We start from the raw sequence: 17,583 nt of genomic DNA, 5'->3' as shown, positions 1-17,583 counted from the left end.
GGAAATACATTCTCCAGCAATCCTGACAGTTGAATCCATACATCTCTAATGTTTGGATTTCTTTTCCAGATCTGAACACAAATTTTATTTTCCTTTGCAGATAATGATCCTACCAGTCCATTCCAGTGGGGCAGTGATGCATTCTTCTGGTACAAGGAGCCTTCTGCTGATACAGGATCTGCCTCTGAGAGCCAGTGGGGTATAGTGGTTAAGAGTCGCGGACTCTGATCTGGAGAACTGGGTTTGATTCCCCACTCCTTTACATGCAGCCATCTGGGTGACGTTGGGTCAATCACACACAGTTCTCTCAGTCCTCTCTTAGCACCACCTACCTTAACTTACAGGGTGTCTGTTGTGGGGAGAGGAAGGGAAAGGAGATTGTAAACTGCTCTGAGACTCCTTCAGGTACTAAAGGGTGGGATATAAATCAACTCTTCTTCTACCAATACAACAATCTCTTGCACAAGTGAAAGATTCTTTGCACTGGAGGAACACACTGGTGTCCGTGGAACATACTGGTAGAATCTGATCCTGTGTTACTGAAAAAGTTGAGTCCTGCTTAATTGATTACAAGATTTATGGTGACCATGAATAGTGTCACAGTGATTTGGAGAATACTGATACATATGCATATGTAGCTAAACAGAGCCAGTGAGGTAGAATAGTTAAAACGTTGAACTAAGATCTGCAAGAACCAGGTTCGAATCCCCACCCTGTCCTGGAAACTTACTGGGAGACAAATACATATGTAATTAAACAGCTAATGTGGTTTGGCCAATGAAATGTTGAGCCTAGGATCTGTGGGACCCAGATTTGAGTCCTCAGTCTGCTATGGAAATATTCATGGGAGAATTGTTTACATGATAGCACAAAGTAATGGTTTGAGGTACTTTAACTACTATTCCAAAACTGAGTAAGCTGAAGATAAAACTGAACTGAACCGTATTTAAAATATTTCTAATGATCCCTGTTCTTTAGAAAGACACCAAGGTGTACCACAGTCAGTATGGTTGCTAGACATGTGTTGATACTTTCCCAGATATCATTAGGGCTTGTAATTCCAAGTTACACAGGCCATAGAACTAGGCTTGCCAGTCCCCAGGTCAGGGGAAGGGATCCCCCAGTTTTGCAGGCTCCTCCCTGCTGGCAGTCAGTTGGCCATCGGGGGGAAGCTTCCCTCCCGAAAAAAAAAATTTAATGTGCCTTTAAATCTTGGCAGGGTTAGGAGATGCTTACAACTCTGTGTTTCCAAATGTGTATGTGCCTTTAAATTAACTGAGAAGAGTTTCAGGGGGGCCAGATGAGCAGGCAGAGCTATGTGGCTGTGAATCAGCTGGGAGAAAAGCAGAGGAACCAGCACAGTCCCTCTGTTTGTTTTGGAGCTGCTTCAGAAGTCATTTCTACAGTAAAATGGATAGTAAAGTGTTAGCTAGAACCTGATTATGGGAGGGAGGAAACTCCATCCCCTAGGCTGTTACCTTTTTGTGTTCCTGTGTTTGAAGAAGCTGGTTGAAATACAGTAGATTGTTACATTCAGCACCTCCCAGTGAGATCATACAAAAGTGTTGGTTTGCAAACTGTTTATTTGGGCTGCTTTTTGAGTGTGTGTGTATGTGTGTGTCCCTTAAAGCTATGCATGGGACTGCTTCCAAAGCCTGACAGGGGAACTGCACTGCTGTATTTATTTATTTAGGGAATGGAAAAGTCTCCTGGCTCTGCGCCCAAAGTCCCCAGATATTTCCTGAGTCATACCTGGCAACCCTACATAGAAATTGTGCAGTTTAGTTCACTTAATTGACTCCATGGCCCATTTCAATGAAGGTGGTGTGTGACTGAGAGATAGAGGTGGAAGCATTTGGGGTTCGGTTCTATAGCAGCAGAAGACACTGGGAGAGTGAAAGATTTTAAAGTTACATATTTATATATGAGTTTTGTAGGAATACATTGGGTTTTTTTGAGTAACTATCAGGATCTGCCTTCTAATTCTTCTGATACAAACAAATTCTGGGTTGGGCACTTCGGTGCATAGTAGATGATGATACCTGACACAAATTCAGAATCTGGCTAACTAAGCATGTATTGCATGCAGTGATTATTTTTGTTTTAATTACTGATAGGTAAACTGAAAACCAGTGTGGTATAGTTGGTTAAGAGTGGCAGACTCTAGTCTGGATAATCAGGTTCAATTCCACACTCCTGAAGCCAGCTGGGTGACCTTGGGTCAATCACAACCCTAAGAGCATTCTCAGCCTAAAAAGATCAAGTGTAGCTTGCTTCCTAGAGGTGCATAAAGCTAAAAGAGTTAGAACATAAGGCTCTCCTGGCTATGCCACACACAATGTCATACAATAATTATTATTCCATCCATATATATTTGTTGCTCAGACCATTTGGTCATAAGCAAATGGCAATAAAATACAAAAATCATCAATAATATAGATTAATAGTTATTATTAACATTAGAGGTCTTGGAGGCAGTTAAAAATCTAAAAGAGAATTCCCCCTTCCTATAGAAAAAAGCAGTAGACAAGGGGCACCTTTAAGACCAACTAAGCTTTAAAGGTTTTAAAGGTGCAACTTGTCTACTGCTTTTTTCTATTGCTTCAGACTAACACGGCTGCCCACTTGGATCTATCCCCCTTCCTATATTTAGTATTCACAATAAGAGCTGATGCGGTGTAAAGGTAGCATGTCAGAATATGATCTGGGAATTTGTGGTTCATATCCTCACCCTGCCATGAAACTAGCTGGGCAACCTTGGGCCAGTCACTCTCTCTGACCCTAGCCTACCTCAGAGTGTTTTTTGAAAATAAAATGAGAAAGGGAGAACTATGGCCTGAGCTCCTTGGGTGGGGAAAGATTAAGAAAAAAGAATACCATGATAAAAATACACTAAAAATACACTAAATACATAGAAGATAAATCCTCAGGCTGCTACTAAAGGTTGTGTTGTGTTACAACTTCATGTTTTTAGAGATGTGTTGTATTTTTATTCCTCTTAAGTCATATTTGCGTATTGAAATAAATTACATTAGGTACACACATGGAGAAATGGCACGAGAGAGAGGAATCTGTGAACGGAAGTTCCCTTCCCCCACTGTGTGCAAATCTTGTCTATGGGTTCCAATTCAGAATCAGGGCTGCTTCCACACCAGGGTGATTTTTAACAGCAGTCTTGTCGCTGAAGCAATTGTGTGTGAAATTGCCTTCACATTGGAGATTCCAGGCAGCCAAAAGGAATATATTTTATCTCCATTTTTAACCATGGTTTCCCTTTCTCTCTTGATATTCATTGAAGACCCCCAGCTGTGTTCTCATGTGACTCTCAAGATTCTCCACCTGTCCTATTTTATTTTTTAATTTTGAGAAGCATGGTTAAAACAGAGCTGCAAAAGAAATGATGCAATTCCTTAATTTTTTTAAAAAAAAACCCTTCTCTTCTTTGCAAATACCACTATACCTAAAAGACAGTCTGAGCTGTGGATGGTTCTCTTCTGTTAAAAAAAGGATGACTAATGCTGGAATAATACAGTACCTTTTACAACTTTTAACAGAAGCTTATAATTAAAAAAATAAGTATTTGCAACACTTCCAAGGATCCCCTTACTTTCATCTAAAAGGAAAGATTCTCTTCTGTTATGCTAATTGTTGCGGGGGAGGGGTTGGCTCCTTGTGATCCTCAACAAATGAAAAGAGTAACAGAGTAATTTTACTAGTGCTTCACTGACGTCAGAATTGGCCCTGCCACTAGGCAAACTAGGTGATTGCCTAGGGTGCCGGCTTTCTGAGGGTTGCCAAATTGGGCGCCCCCCCCCCCATGTGACGGTGACATTATCAGTGTGGAGGAGCACTAGAAGTTAGCCTTGCCTAGGCTCCCGGACAGTCTAGAGCTGGCCCTGACCAAAGTCTTGTCAGTATGTTTAGCCGGGAGAGGAGATAACTGAGAGGTGGTATGAGAAGCTGATAACCATCTTCAAGTACTGGAAGGGCTGTCATATAGAGGATGGTACGGAAGCTGATTACTGTGACCCCAGAAGGTTGGACCAGAACCAATAGGTTAAAATTAATTCAAAAGAGTTTTGATCTAAACATTAGGAAGAACTCCCTGACAGAGCAGTTCCTCAGTGGAACAGGATTCCTCAGGAGCTGCTAGTCTGTCCTTCTTTGGAGGTTTTTAAACAGATGCAGGATGGCCATCTGGCATCAATGCTGATTCTGTGAATTAGGCAGATCATTGGACCGGGGGAGGGGGCAGGAAGGGTTTGCACAAACCATTATTAGTCTACAAGATGTTCATAGCAGACCACAGTTTGTTTGTAGATCCCAGTATTGCTTTCTTTCCTGCCTCCAGACAGAATTCCCAGAGCATCGTTGCATTGCCTGGCTTGTGTGACGAAACTTCACGACATATGCAGCCTACTCTCTTTTTGGTCAGTTACGATAAATAGGAAGGGGAAGAAACCTTTGGCCTTCCTCCCATCCATTTGGCTAAGTGTTATCACTATCCCTCTGCTTCCTGTTTAGCTATTTCACTGAATTCTTAAATCTTGTTAAGCTGAAGTAGTGCATATTTCAAAGCCTTTCTCACCTTACTGAAGCTTGACAGACATCAGCAGCCATCTCCCTTCCTTTTTTCTCCAGGCAGTTCACCGCATTCCTAATCCAATTTTTTACAACCCATACCCTTTTTTCTTATTGTTTCTCCACATTCCCCAACCTAAAACAATATACAGTGACTGACATTTCTGAATGTAACGGGCAGGGCTTTTTTTGAGCAGGAACACACAGCAACGCAGTTCCGGCTGGCTTGACATCGGGGGTGTGGCCTAATATGCAAATGAGTTCCTACTGGGGGGTTTCTACGAAAAAGGCCCTGGTAATGGGGACTCTCTTCTTTGGGAAATGGATATAGAGGAGGTTGTTAGTTGATTTTAATTGTAGTAATGTTTTGTGTGAAACAATTTCAGAGTTTTAAAAAATGTTGTCATACCTCTAATCTGTATCTCAGGGGTAGCCAACGGTAGCTCTCCAGATGTTCTTTGCCTTCAACTCCCATCAGCCCCAGCCAGCATCTGATGGAGATCTTTTATTTTAGTGCTTTTTAAATTTTCCCTCAGAAGAGGCTAACCTGAAATCTTTAAAAGTGCAGTTCTGTTTCTTATTTACAGGGATGGGACTAGAAAGAAATTAGAGGGAAGAACTATCCCTAGAAACATAAGAAAAAGAAGTGCTATATTGAGTCCAGCAGTCCAGCAACCAACCCATTTTCCTAGATTGCCAACAATCTGAGTATAGAGGCCAAGTCCTCACTCTGACGTTGCCTCCTAGCGCTGGTATTCAGAGATTTACTGCTTCTGTCCATAGACGATTGCTTTAGTCATCATGGGTGGTAGCCATTGATGGACTTCTTCCACAAATCTTTCAAATTAAAGCACTTTGGATAGTTAAAGCCAATGTAGTGGCAGTTTTTTCTGTTGGTCTGTGCTTCTGTAGGAGGTTGAAAAGGAAGTGCTACTGAACAGATTGGGATTTTGATATTTAGGTGTCACATCAAACCACAGTTTTACAAGCCTTTCTCCATCGGCTGCGGCTCCTTCCTTGGGGAGGAACAACTTGCTTTGCTAGGTTCTCAATTGCACAGCAGAACTACTGAGCCAAGCCCGTCTTCCTTCTGTTGGATGAGGCTCCTCCCCCTCCTGGTCCCCTGGGGAAGGAAAGAGCCATAGCTTCCTTTACCCAGTACCCTGGATCCCATGGGAGAAATAGAAATAAAGTGCCTTTAAGACCAATGAGTGCTAATGTTTTAAGCATGTTTCATTTGAAGTTTTTTTTTTAAATCTTTGATTATATTTGTCTGTGTCCTTTAAATGTTTATAATTCTGCTACCTTATCTTATATAGGTACACACATGACCCAACCTAACATGGCCCAGCCCAACAAGGTCACATTTATGTCAGATCCGGCCTCCATAACAAATGAGTTTGACATCCCTGCTGTAGGCTGTGAGAACACCTAATACTTAGACTCATAGAATCATAGAGTTGGAAGGGATCTCTCGAGTCATCTAGTCCAACCCCCTGCACAATGCAGGAAACTCACAAACACCTCCCCCTAAATTCACAGGATCTTCATTGCTGTCAGATGGCCATCTAGCCTGTTTAAAAACCTCCAAGGAAGGAGAGCCCACCACCTCCCAAGAAAGCGTGTTCCACTGAGGAATCGCTCTAACAGTCAGGAAGTTCTTCCTAATGTTGAGCCAGAAACACTTTTGATTTAATTTCAACTCATTGGTTCTGGTCCTAGCTTCCAGGGCCACAGAAAACAATTCCACACCATCCTTTATATGACAGCCCTTCAAGTACTTGAAGATGGTGATCATATCACCTCTCAGCCGCCTCCTCTCCAGGCTAAACATGCCCAGCTCCTTCAACCTTTCCTCTCCAGACACCTCACCATCTTCGTCACCCTCCTCTGGACCCGTTCAGCTTGTCTATATCCTTCTTAAAATGTGGTGCCCAAAACTGAACACAATACTCCAGATGATGTCTTACCAGAGCAGTGTAAAGCGATACCATCACATCACGTGATCTGGACACAATACTTTTGTTGATACAGCCCAAAATTGCATTTGCCTTTTTAGCCACCGCATCATACTGTTGACTCATGTTCAGCGTATGATCCACTAAGACCCCTAGATCCTTTTCGCACATACTACTGCTAAGACAAGTCTTCCCCATTCTATAACCATGCACTGGATTTTTCCTACCTAAATGTAGAACTTTACATTTATCCCTATTAAAATTCATTTTATTGGTTTTAGCCCAGTTTTCCAGCCTGTCAGGGTCATCCTGTATCCTGTTTCTGTCGTCTTCTGTGTTTGCAACCTCTCCCAATTTAGTATCATCTGCAAATTTAATAAGCATTCCCTCTATTCCTTCATCCAAATCATTGATAAAGTTGCTGAACAAAACAGGTCCCAGGACAGATCCCTGAGGCACTCCACTTGTCACTCCTCTCCAAGAGGATGAGGAACCATTCACAAGCACTCTTTGGGTGCGATCTGTCAACCAGTTACAGATTCACCTAACGGTAACAGAATCCAAACCACATTTTACCAACTTTTCAACAACCTTATCAAAAGCCTTACTGAAATTAAGATAAACGATGTCTACAGCATTCCCCTGATCCAGCAAGGTAGTCACTTTCTCAAAAAAAGAGATTAGGTTAGTCTGACATGACTTGTTCTTGAGAAAACCATGCTGGCTCTTAGTAATCACATCCATTCTTTCTAAATGTTCCAGGACGAACTGTTTGATGATTTGTTCTAAAACTTTTCCAGATTGCTACAGCACAGACATTGTCTCCAGATTTTAATGCAATAATTCAGAGCAAGAGATGTCAGTTATCAGATACTGTTAAATAAACAAAATATTGCAAGAGTGCTAATGTTTTAAGCATGTTTTAAGTTTTAAAACAATCTTTAATTGTGTTTGTCTGTGTCTTCTACCTGGCATTACATTTCATGACACACATGGCCCAGCCTGACCAGGTCTCATTTTTATCAGATTCATCACTCATAACAAATGAGCTCAACACCCCTGTCCTAGAGAGTACGGCACAGGCTGGAGGGTGCCTCACAGACTCTCCCTTGTTAGCACATGCAGCCTTGAGGGTAGATGTCACGATATCTTGTCCTCCTCAGAGAGAGAACACACAGCCGAGGAACTGAATGGGACAAGATTTTGCGATGTCTACATCAGTGTTCCCACTGGGCTGAGTTAGTGTGAGCTGGCTCACAGTTTTTTAGCTTCTGGCTCACATATTTTTGACTTAGCTCAGGGGAAATGGCCCCAGGGCAAAGTGATTTATGTAGTTGCTCCTGACTTTATTATTGGAACTCTCAGGCTGGGGCAGCGATGCTCTCTGTATTCTTGGTGCAGGGGGGGCACAATGGGAGGGCTTCTAGCCCCACTGCTGGACCTCCTGACGGCACTTGGGTTTTTTGGCCACTGTGTGACACAGAGTGTTGGACTGGATGGGCCATTGGCCTGATCCAACATGATTCCTCTTATGTTCTTATTACTTCAGTTTGGAAGGTGCATTTGGCCTTTGTAAAATCAGCTGCCTTCTTCCTGGTAGTACCCATCCTCGAGATGGCCTCTTGCAGCAGGAGGATGGCTGGTTTTTGGAAATTGTGCAGGGTAGCTTTTTTCCACTGAGCATTTGGTAATTAGATATTACTATTATTGAGTTTGTATTGCTGCTGAATCTCTAACACTATATGGATGTTTGCTCCAATGCTATTTTTAAAAATCTCCTTGTTGGGTAATTAATTGTTGTTGGTCTTGAAGGCTGTGTATTTCTAAGTGTGGCAGGGCTATGTTTATTATGGAATTCCATTGTGCTGATTTTATTGCTTTGTCTTACTGCATTTTTATGGGTTTTGCAAGCCACCATGCATAGCAGAAAGATAAATTTGGATAAGACACCTTGTAAATCCTGTTCGTTTTGTGCACTGATGTACTGTTGTCATTTGCTCTAAGCAGAGTAAATTGTTTGGTTGGTAAAGGTTGTTCTCACAATGCCTGACACAAGGAATTCTTTTATGTCTGTAAACACAGAATCGTTCACTTGCATTGCCTCTAGCCATTCTTTGAAATTATACTTGAAGACAGGCACCCCCCCCCCCCATCTGCTCTACTTGATCATTCTAGATTAAATTACTAGAAGATACTCTATCTTGTCATGATGTGTATATGACAGGCATTTAGTGATGTTGTGGCTATGGTTCTCCCATTGGTATCCAAGGTGAACGGATGGCTGGTCCTTCCTATGTTGCTCTCTGCCCCATTCCACCAAGATGGAACCTTTCTTCAGTGCCAGTGTATCTGTTGTGATGGTGGTGATTGCTGCCTTATCGTATGGCTGGATTAGCTCCTAACATCTGGGTGTCCCCCGAAGGAAAGAAAGGTTCCTCCTACCCAGAGCAAGAGAGGAGGAAGAAGGAACAGAGTGCTCCTCCTTTATGCTCTTTTAAGTTGGTGGTGTTAACTGGGCTAAATGGAACTTGAAAGTGTTCCACTGCTTTCCAGGGTTCTTCTCATACAGGAAATAGAATACCCCTACTACGTTGCTGAGACTTCCTGGAGCAAATGTCATTTCCTGTTATGAGGGAAGGCAGAACCCCATTTCTTTGCATTGCCTTTAAGCCCTCTAGACAAAGACAACACCAATATATATCATGTTAAAAAAATAAGAATACACGATACACTTCATCTTTTAACTGTCACGGGTGTATTTTCATCAGATTATGTTTGTGTTTTTGTTCAGTAATGCAGATGGCCTAAGGTTGCGCAAACAACGCTATGGCTGTAAAGCATGTAGACAGGATTTTAAAAACAAAATATTGCTGCACACCTGCATGACATAAATCATGCCTTTCCAGTATTTGAATTGTAAATACTAGTTTATGCCAAAAAAAAAAAGTTCTCCTGCTTCTTGGTTGGTTTTAATAAAGATGTTTTGGACAAAAAAAAATTCTCTTGCTTTTTAGTTGATGATCATGTTTCTCCTTCATGAGGATGAAGATATATACCTGCAGTGCTGCTAGTCCTGCCAAAAGACATTTGCTATCTCGTGTGTTTGCATAACTGAACACTTGGTTCCTTACCTAATGATTTACTTATGGAGTGAATTGCCACACACATGTCGCTGGTAAAAGCCAGTGTAGTGTAGTGGTTAAGAATGTTGGACCAATTTCTCACTCACACCACTCTGACACTCCTCTTCTCAGCGAGTCTTTCCTTCGATTTCATACTATCTGTCCCGGGGCTGCAACTAGCATCGTCTTTTTTGCGCAAAAAAGCCGATGCTAGTTGCAGCCCCGGGGCAGATAGGGTGAAATCGGATGGAAGCCTCGCTGAGAAGAGGAGCGTCAGAGCAGCGTAAGACGAGTGGGATGTCAGTCTTGGACTAGTATCTGGAAGACCCAGCTTTGAATCCCTGTTTGTACCATGGAAGCTTGCTGGGTGACCTTGGGTCAATTACATTCTCTTGTGAAGATAAAATGAGGGAGAGGAGAACGATGTAAGCGGCATGAGTTTCCCCATTGGGGAGAAGAAGAAGAAGAAGAAGATATTGGATTTCTATCCCGGCCTCCACTCCGAAGAGTCTCAGAGCGGCTCACAATCTCCTTTACCTTCCTCCCCCACAACAGACACCCTGTGAGGTGGGTGGGGCTGGAGAGGGCTCTCACAGCAGCTGCCCTTTCAAGGACAACCTCTGCCAGAGCTATGGCTGACCCAAGGCCATCTCAGCAGGTGCTAGTGGAGGAGTGGGGAATCGAACCGGTTCTCCCAGATAAGAGTCCGCACACTTAACCACTACACCAAACTGGCGTAGTGGTACAAATGAATTAAATAAGGTGTGGTACAAATGAATTAAATAAAAGAAATTAAATTAAATAGAAATATTCAAGTTGTGACAAAACAAACACCTGCAGACACATATTAAAATATCACTTGAGTTTCACCAAGGGGGTAGTTCACACATGAGTGTATATCACATGATGATTCTGTGTGAACTTTAGCATAAAAGCAAAGGAGAAGCCATATTGGATCAGGCCAGTGGCCCATCCAATCCAACACCCTGTGTCACACAGTGGCCCAAACCCAGGTGCCATCAGAAGATCCACCAGCAGGCCAGAACTCCAGAAGTCCTTCCACTGTTGCCCCCCCAAGCACCAAAAATAAAGCGCATTGCTGCCCTAGACGTAGTATTCCATCTATACCTTTTGGCTAATAGCCACACATGGACCTCTGCTCCAGCTTTCTTCTGTTGAAAGCATTGTGTCTGAGCTGATCATAAGTGAAATGAATACCCTTTGTCTGTGATGTTTAATATGTGATGGCTCATTCACACAGGGCTGCCAACCTCCAGGTGGCACCTGGAAATGTCCCACTGTTACAACTGATCTCCAGAAAACCAAGATCAGTTCCCCTGGAGAAAATGGCAGCTTTGGAGAATGGATTGTATGACATTATACCCTGCTGAGGTCCCTCCCTTCTCCAAACCATGGCCTATCCAGGCTCCAGCCTCAAAATCACCAGAACTGGCAACCCTTTTGCATCCTGCAGCATGTAAATATAGGCATGTATAAACTTGGCCTTTTGACCAAACAAGGACATGAGGTTGGTAGGCAAGCAGTAATAATTTTATCTTGTGCCTGAGGTGGGATTGCAAACCTGGAGTTCTTCTGAAGTTACAATTGTTGTTGTTGTTAATAATAATTTTTTTTTTTTTAATCATTCAGTCCCTGCTACCGCAGGGCTCTGGGCAATGTGCAGAAGCTTTAAAAACATTTGTCAAATAAAACAGAGAACAAAATAGAAATACATTATAAAGACAGATGGGGGATGCTAATACATTAATTATCCAGATTTGCAGACTGCCGGCCACTCCATGAGCAGGAGGAAGGGGGCGCAGCATGAAGAACAGAGGAGGGTGCCAGCCAAGATGGAAACCTTTGCTGTGCTCAACTATAGACTTGGCAGAGCATCTCTGTCTTGCAGGCCCTGTGGAATTGCATAAGGTCCTGCAGGGCCCTTATAGAATTTGGCAGACAGTTCCACCAGATTGAGGCCAGGACTGAAAAGGCCTAGTCCTAGATGAGGACCGCAAGATGTCTTTAGGGCTGGGGACCATCAACAATCTGAAGAGTGTAACACCCTCCCGTAGGGTTGCCAAGTCCAATTCATGAAATATCTGGGGACTTTGGGGGCAGAGCCAGGAGACTTGGGGGTGGAGCCAGGAGCAAGGGCGTGACAAGCATAATTGAACTCCAAAGGGAGTTCTGGCCATCACATTTAAAGGGACAGCACATCTTTTAAATGCCTTTCTTCCATAGGAAATAATGAAGGATAGGGGCACCTTCTTTGGGGGCTCATAGAATTGGACCCCCTGGTCCAATCTTTTTGAAACTTAGGGAGTATATTGGAGTGAGCCACTGGATGCTATACTGAAAATCTGGTGCCTCTACCTCAAAAAACAGGGTCCGCAGAGCCCCAGATACCTGCAGATCAATTCTCCATTATTTTTATGGGAATTAGCCTCCTTAGGGAATCAGGAGTTCCCAGCAGACATTTCCCTCCCCTCCCCCCGCTTTATGATGATACTGAAGCGGGGGGAGGGCCTCCAAACTGGGGGATCCCCTGCCCCCACCTGGGGATTGGCAACCCTACCCTCCCGGGAACACTATCTCTGGAGGAAGTGGTAGTTACAGAGCACAGACTTTGCCTCAACAGCTCCCATCCTGTTTGTTATGGTGACCTACAATTCCAGATTTATTTGGCATAGTGACTTTTTTTAAAAAAAATGGCTGAATGTACACGCATCAAACTCCAAAACCCGGGGGCCCACTTTCACAGGCTTCAGGACCCATTTTGGGTTGGGGACCCACAGCCTGGGGAACAGTGCCGAATGACATCACATCCCCAGCTATCTCCTTCCCCTCCAGCAATTTCCCAAGCCAGAGTTGGTAACTGTCACCTGAGAGGGGATGGGGTGGACAGGGATGAAGGTGGGGAGCAGGAGCACCTGGAATCAGTAGAGATACCTGGAAAAGAAATGTCAAGGAAGCATACACTCACAACATCACAATAGCTGTGCAGCCATGTTATCTGTAAAGTGTTTTTAAGATTGTGCAGACAAATCTAAATTAAAAGTAAATAAATACTGAAAGGTCCCCAGGATGATGAGATAAAAATAAAATCCTACCTAAGAACTGGTGAGTGGCCATGACTGATTAGGTGGCTCTGGGGTAAGGACTCCCAGAGCTTATCTTTGGCTGCAGGTATCAGTAAATAATGTCACTTGGGAGCGCGTTGGATCTTTTTTGTGGAACCAGACCCAGAGGAGCAACTGCACAAATAGCCCTTGGACATATGAACAAAAGATCTCCATAGCGTTTCAAAATACATCACCAATGCTGCTTTTATAGGTTGAAACCTCCCATTTCTCTTGCATTTCATTATTTTAGCCTACAATGTAAAAGGTAGCTGCTTACTGTAAAGTTGTCATAGTTTTAGTTTTCTTATAAATTTTGATAGTTTCAGTTATTACATTTGGGGCTGAAATAAACTGGGCAGAAGGAGTATCTTTTTTGTTTCAAGATCTGTTTTTGGGAGATGCAGTTTGAAAAAAACCTGAATGTTGAAATGCAACTAAATATTTCTGTCTGTACAAATGGATGGATTTTTCAAATGCTTCTCTCAGGTTTCTTCTTCAGATAGTCTGGCTGCTTTTCTGCTATGGTACTTACTTGAATATCCTTGTTCTTTCAGATACTGATGAATACAGGCCACCAGTATGGAAGTCTTATTGTGAGTATTCCATTATGTTGTATTCTTACGCCCCTACTGTTAGTATTTTAAAATACACCCTCTTAAAAACAAACATAAAACATGATGTCCCTACAGCGTCCACAGCAAGCATGTTATTTAGCTGGATTCCCTGAACTTTGGTGTTGAAAAATACAGCCAAGTCACTGCCAATTTATGGCAACCCTGTAGGGTTTTCAAGGCATTCGGAGATGGTTTGCCATGGACTACCACTGCATAGCAACCATGGACTTCCTTGGTAATCTCCCATCCAAGTCCTAACCAGGGCTGACGCAGCTTAGCTTCTGAAATCTGACAAGATTGGGCTGCCCCGGGGTCTCCAGAACTTTACTGCACCAATAATCTGTTGATTTGGGAAAATATTTAAGTATCCTTCCAGTAAACCCATTAACCCATGGGGGGATGGGTTGGATGCAGATTAAGTTTTGTGCTCTTGCAAGACACTGTCCACAGCAGAACAGAACAGTCCTTCTCCCTGCCCCTGCAGTCTACCCAAAATGCTGTCCCTTGGCATGAGAGGCAAATCAGGGGTCTCCAGCAGGAAGAGGAAAATGGTGTTGAAATTGCCCCACTCCTTCTGTTAGTCTAGATTCAACCTTATATTTTGATTTCTTGCAGGCCAGATGCATACTCTTATTATTTGTGTGAAACACTGAATATGCAGTCCTGGAGACTACAGTCACAGTATAAGAACCCTAAGAAGAACTTTGCTGGATCAGACCAGAGACCCATCTAATCTAGCATCCTATTCCTAGCAGTAGTTGTTTTACGAAATTAAAGCTACACGTACAAGGATTTAAACATAAAACGCTGAAAAAAAATCTATAGTAAGCTCAATTAAAATAAGCCTTTCATCTTATTTAGTCTGCAAAAACCATTTATATGTATTTATATGTATTTTTATATAGGATTCCATAAATATTCCAATTGTTCTGCATCTTCATTAGATTTCATCATTGTAGTAAGTTACTGTAACATACATTTAACTAGCCATTAGGGGTGTGCATTTGGTACATACCAAGCCAGATAAATACCTGAATACCTTATTATGCTTTCAGAGTTCACTCACACCCCTAAATGCCTTTGGAGCGGTGGGGGCTTTGAGAGCTGCACAATATGTGTGAAAGAGCCACATATGGCTCCCAAGTGGCAGTTTGGCCACCCCTGTTCTAGCTTTATGTATCCTTTATATTTGCTCCCCATTTTTCCACTATAGGAATAAAAATCCATTGATTTTTCCTTAAAACCAAGAACAAATAATACCAATAAACTTTTTAAATTTATCCCAACTATCATGCAAAGAAAGTTCTTTGCTCCAGTTTTTTTGCATTCAGTTCCACAAGGTCAACTCCTCAATAGAGAAAATTAGGGAAAAAATTGCAGCAACAGACAAAGGACTAGTATATATTTTGTATTGCCCTTCACGTGGGGTGACTGGGCCACAGATCTAGCCTGTCATAATCAGTGTTTCATTACAACGTTCTGCAATATTTTTAGCCTGCTCTGTCCTGGACTTTTGTTTCATTTGTGCCCAAGCATCTTCTCAGGAACTGCCCCACCTTTAGAGACTCCTGCCTACATAGCTGCTATCGCATAATCGCTTTTGTCAAAACCTTCGGCTGCTTCAGAGGCCCTTACAGTGTCCCTCTGTGCAGCTTTTGAGTCATAACTTATTATATCAGTTGCTCGTCATATGCCAAAGCAGTCACTTAATATAAAACCATTAACACACAAAACTGACTTGGAGCAGGCTTTTGTCTTCAAGCCGATGATTAAAGGATAAAATCAATGCTCATCGTGTCGCTTATATTAAACATCATTAATCACAACAGCTGTACATGCAGCACTTGTCAGTGAGACATTCAGCTGTGTTGCTTCACATTGCAAATAAAAGTAACAAATTGCTGAAATATAACCTTTTGCGAGGAAAGTGGGGGTTTTGTCTCTTTTTAGGTTCACTTTAGCAGATATGTCACAACCTGTAATATTAAAGGAACTCAGTCTTTCTAACCGTGAGGTCTTGTTGGCAGTCTGCCAGGAGACAAGGGAATACTCTGGATCGTGTTCTCCTACCTCCTAGCCCCCCCTCCAAAAGAAGAACATCCACCTGAAATTGATTTGAAATTAAAATAAAATTTTAAAAGAGCTGTTGTAGAGTGGAACAGTTCGAAAGGGCATTGTTACCGATATATCTAATTCTCAACATTGCCAGATCTTATGGATACTTAAATCCAAAGACTGGAGCCACAAACAGACAAGACAGTTCTTTCTATAAACCCAAAAAAAGCCCTAGGTTTTTGTAACACAGTGTTAAAATATATTGTACCAGAGGCTTAAAAGCTCCCCAAACAAACAAAGCAGCACCTAGGCCCTCTGTGCAATCACTCCATGAATGGTGGTGTGATATAATGGTTAGCAGGGCTTTTTTTTTTGTAGCAGGAACTCAGTTGCATATTAGACCACACCCCCTGATGTAGCTAATTCTCCTGGAACTTACAGTAGGCCCTGTAGTAAGAGCCCTGTAAGCTCTTTGAGGATTGGCTACGTCAGGGGTGTGTGGCCTAATATGCAAAGGAGTTCCTGATACAAAAAGCCCTGGTGGTTGGAGTTTCAGGCTAGGATATGGGAGACTCAAATTCAAATCCCCACTCTTCCTTGGAAACTCATTGTGTGACTTTGAGCCAGCCTCACATTCTCAGCCTAACCCACCTCACAGGGATATTGTGAGGATAAAATGGAGGAGAGGAGAATGATGTAAGCTGGTTTGGATCCCCATTGTGGAGAAAAGCATGGCATAAGTGAATGAAATATATATCAGTAGAGCCAAAGATGAAAGGGGCAGATAAAAGGTAGGTTGATTGCTGGGCAGGATGGAGAAAAGGAAGGTGAGCATATGGGGGTTGGCAGGAAGAGGGCAGAAAAAGAAATACTTTTGAGAGGAGGGGATGCAGAAGGAATTGGGCTGCCTCCCCCACAAGTCCTGATGGTTTTCCCACTGTGCAACTTGTGCTGGCAGCTGGCACTGCACAACTGGGCCATAATTTTACTGTGTAGACCAGGGGTGGCCAAACTTGCTTAATGTAAAAGCCACACAGAATAAACATCAGAAGTTTGAGAGCCACAAGACATGAACATCAGATGTTTGATAGCTGCAAGGAGGGAAGGAAGGAAGGCAAATACATGGGGGAGGGAGTGAGAGGTGGAAAGAAAGCAACTTTAAATGCATTCTCAAAGTCACTAATTGGCTTGGCTTGAAGAAGTGATTTAAAGAGACAATTGCCTTCTCCAAACCGGCCAATGGGGTGGTGGGAGCTTCAAGAGCCACACAATATGTGTGAAAGAGCCACATGTGGCTCCTGAACCACAGTTTGACCATTCCTGGTGTAGAAGTTGCAAGGGGGAGGGAAGGAAGTAAATAAGACAGGGATAGATAAAGATAGGCTAACTGGTGTGTGGGAAGGAGAAAAGTTAGTAGGAGAAGGGGAGATGCTATGGGGGCTTTCAGAGACGGGAGGGGAAAAAGGAGATGCCGCCCTTTTTGATAGAATAATACCTTTTACCTTTGTAATGCTACCTTGCCTTTGTAGTTTTCAAGTTTTCTATTCCCAGACTTATTGTATCCTGATTTGGATTTCCCAGGCTAGCCCCCAGTCTCACCAGATCTAGTTGGAAGCTAAGCAAGGTCAGCCCTGGTTGGTATTAGGATGGGAGACCACCAAGAAACTCCAGGGTTGCAACACAGAGGCAGGCAATGAAAAACCACCTGTGAACATCTCTTGCCTCGAAAACTGTACAGGGTTGCTATAAGTCGGTGATGACTTGACAGGATTTTCCACTGTCACCACCGCATTATTGTGCTGGTTGTTTTAGGCTGTCTGATTTATATTCTGTCCTCTCCTCGGGTGGAATTCTAGCAGGAGTTCCTTTGCATATTAAGTCACACACCCCTGATGTAGCCAATCTTCCTGAAGCTTACAAGAAAGAGCCTTGTAAGCTCTTGGAGGATTGGCTACATCAGGGGTGTGTGGTCTAATATGCAAAGGAGCTCCTGCTAGAATTCCACCCCTACACCAAGGGAATAAGTTTGGACTCAGCTTTGTTCCTGAATTCTCAGATTTTATCTTAAAGCCTACAGTGCTTTTTATTGGTTTCGTCAGCTGGAAGATAAAAGCTGCTTTCCAGTATC

General features: G+C 42.8%; 1 protein-coding gene across 1 annotated transcript in view; it reads left to right on the top strand.

Annotated features, from left to right (window-relative positions):
* The window catches only part of CHN1 (chimerin 1), a 181,297-nt gene that overhangs the window by 31,382 nt on the left and 132,332 nt on the right, over positions 1–17,583 (top strand). The window contains exon 2 of the mRNA XM_060257127.1: positions 13,341–13,379. Coding sequence (XP_060113110.1) covers positions 13,341–13,379 — 39 coding nt within the window. The remainder of the gene's footprint in view (positions 1–13,340; positions 13,380–17,583) is intronic.

The sequence above is a fragment of the Heteronotia binoei genome, chromosome 16 (genome assembly GCF_032191835.1).
Source record: "Heteronotia binoei isolate CCM8104 ecotype False Entrance Well chromosome 16, APGP_CSIRO_Hbin_v1, whole genome shotgun sequence".
In the NCBI taxonomy this organism is placed as follows: Eukaryota; Metazoa; Chordata; class Lepidosauria; order Squamata; family Gekkonidae; genus Heteronotia; species Heteronotia binoei.
The sequence above is the reverse complement of the archived record's forward strand: the minus strand, read 5'-3'. Positions and strand labels throughout refer to the sequence as shown.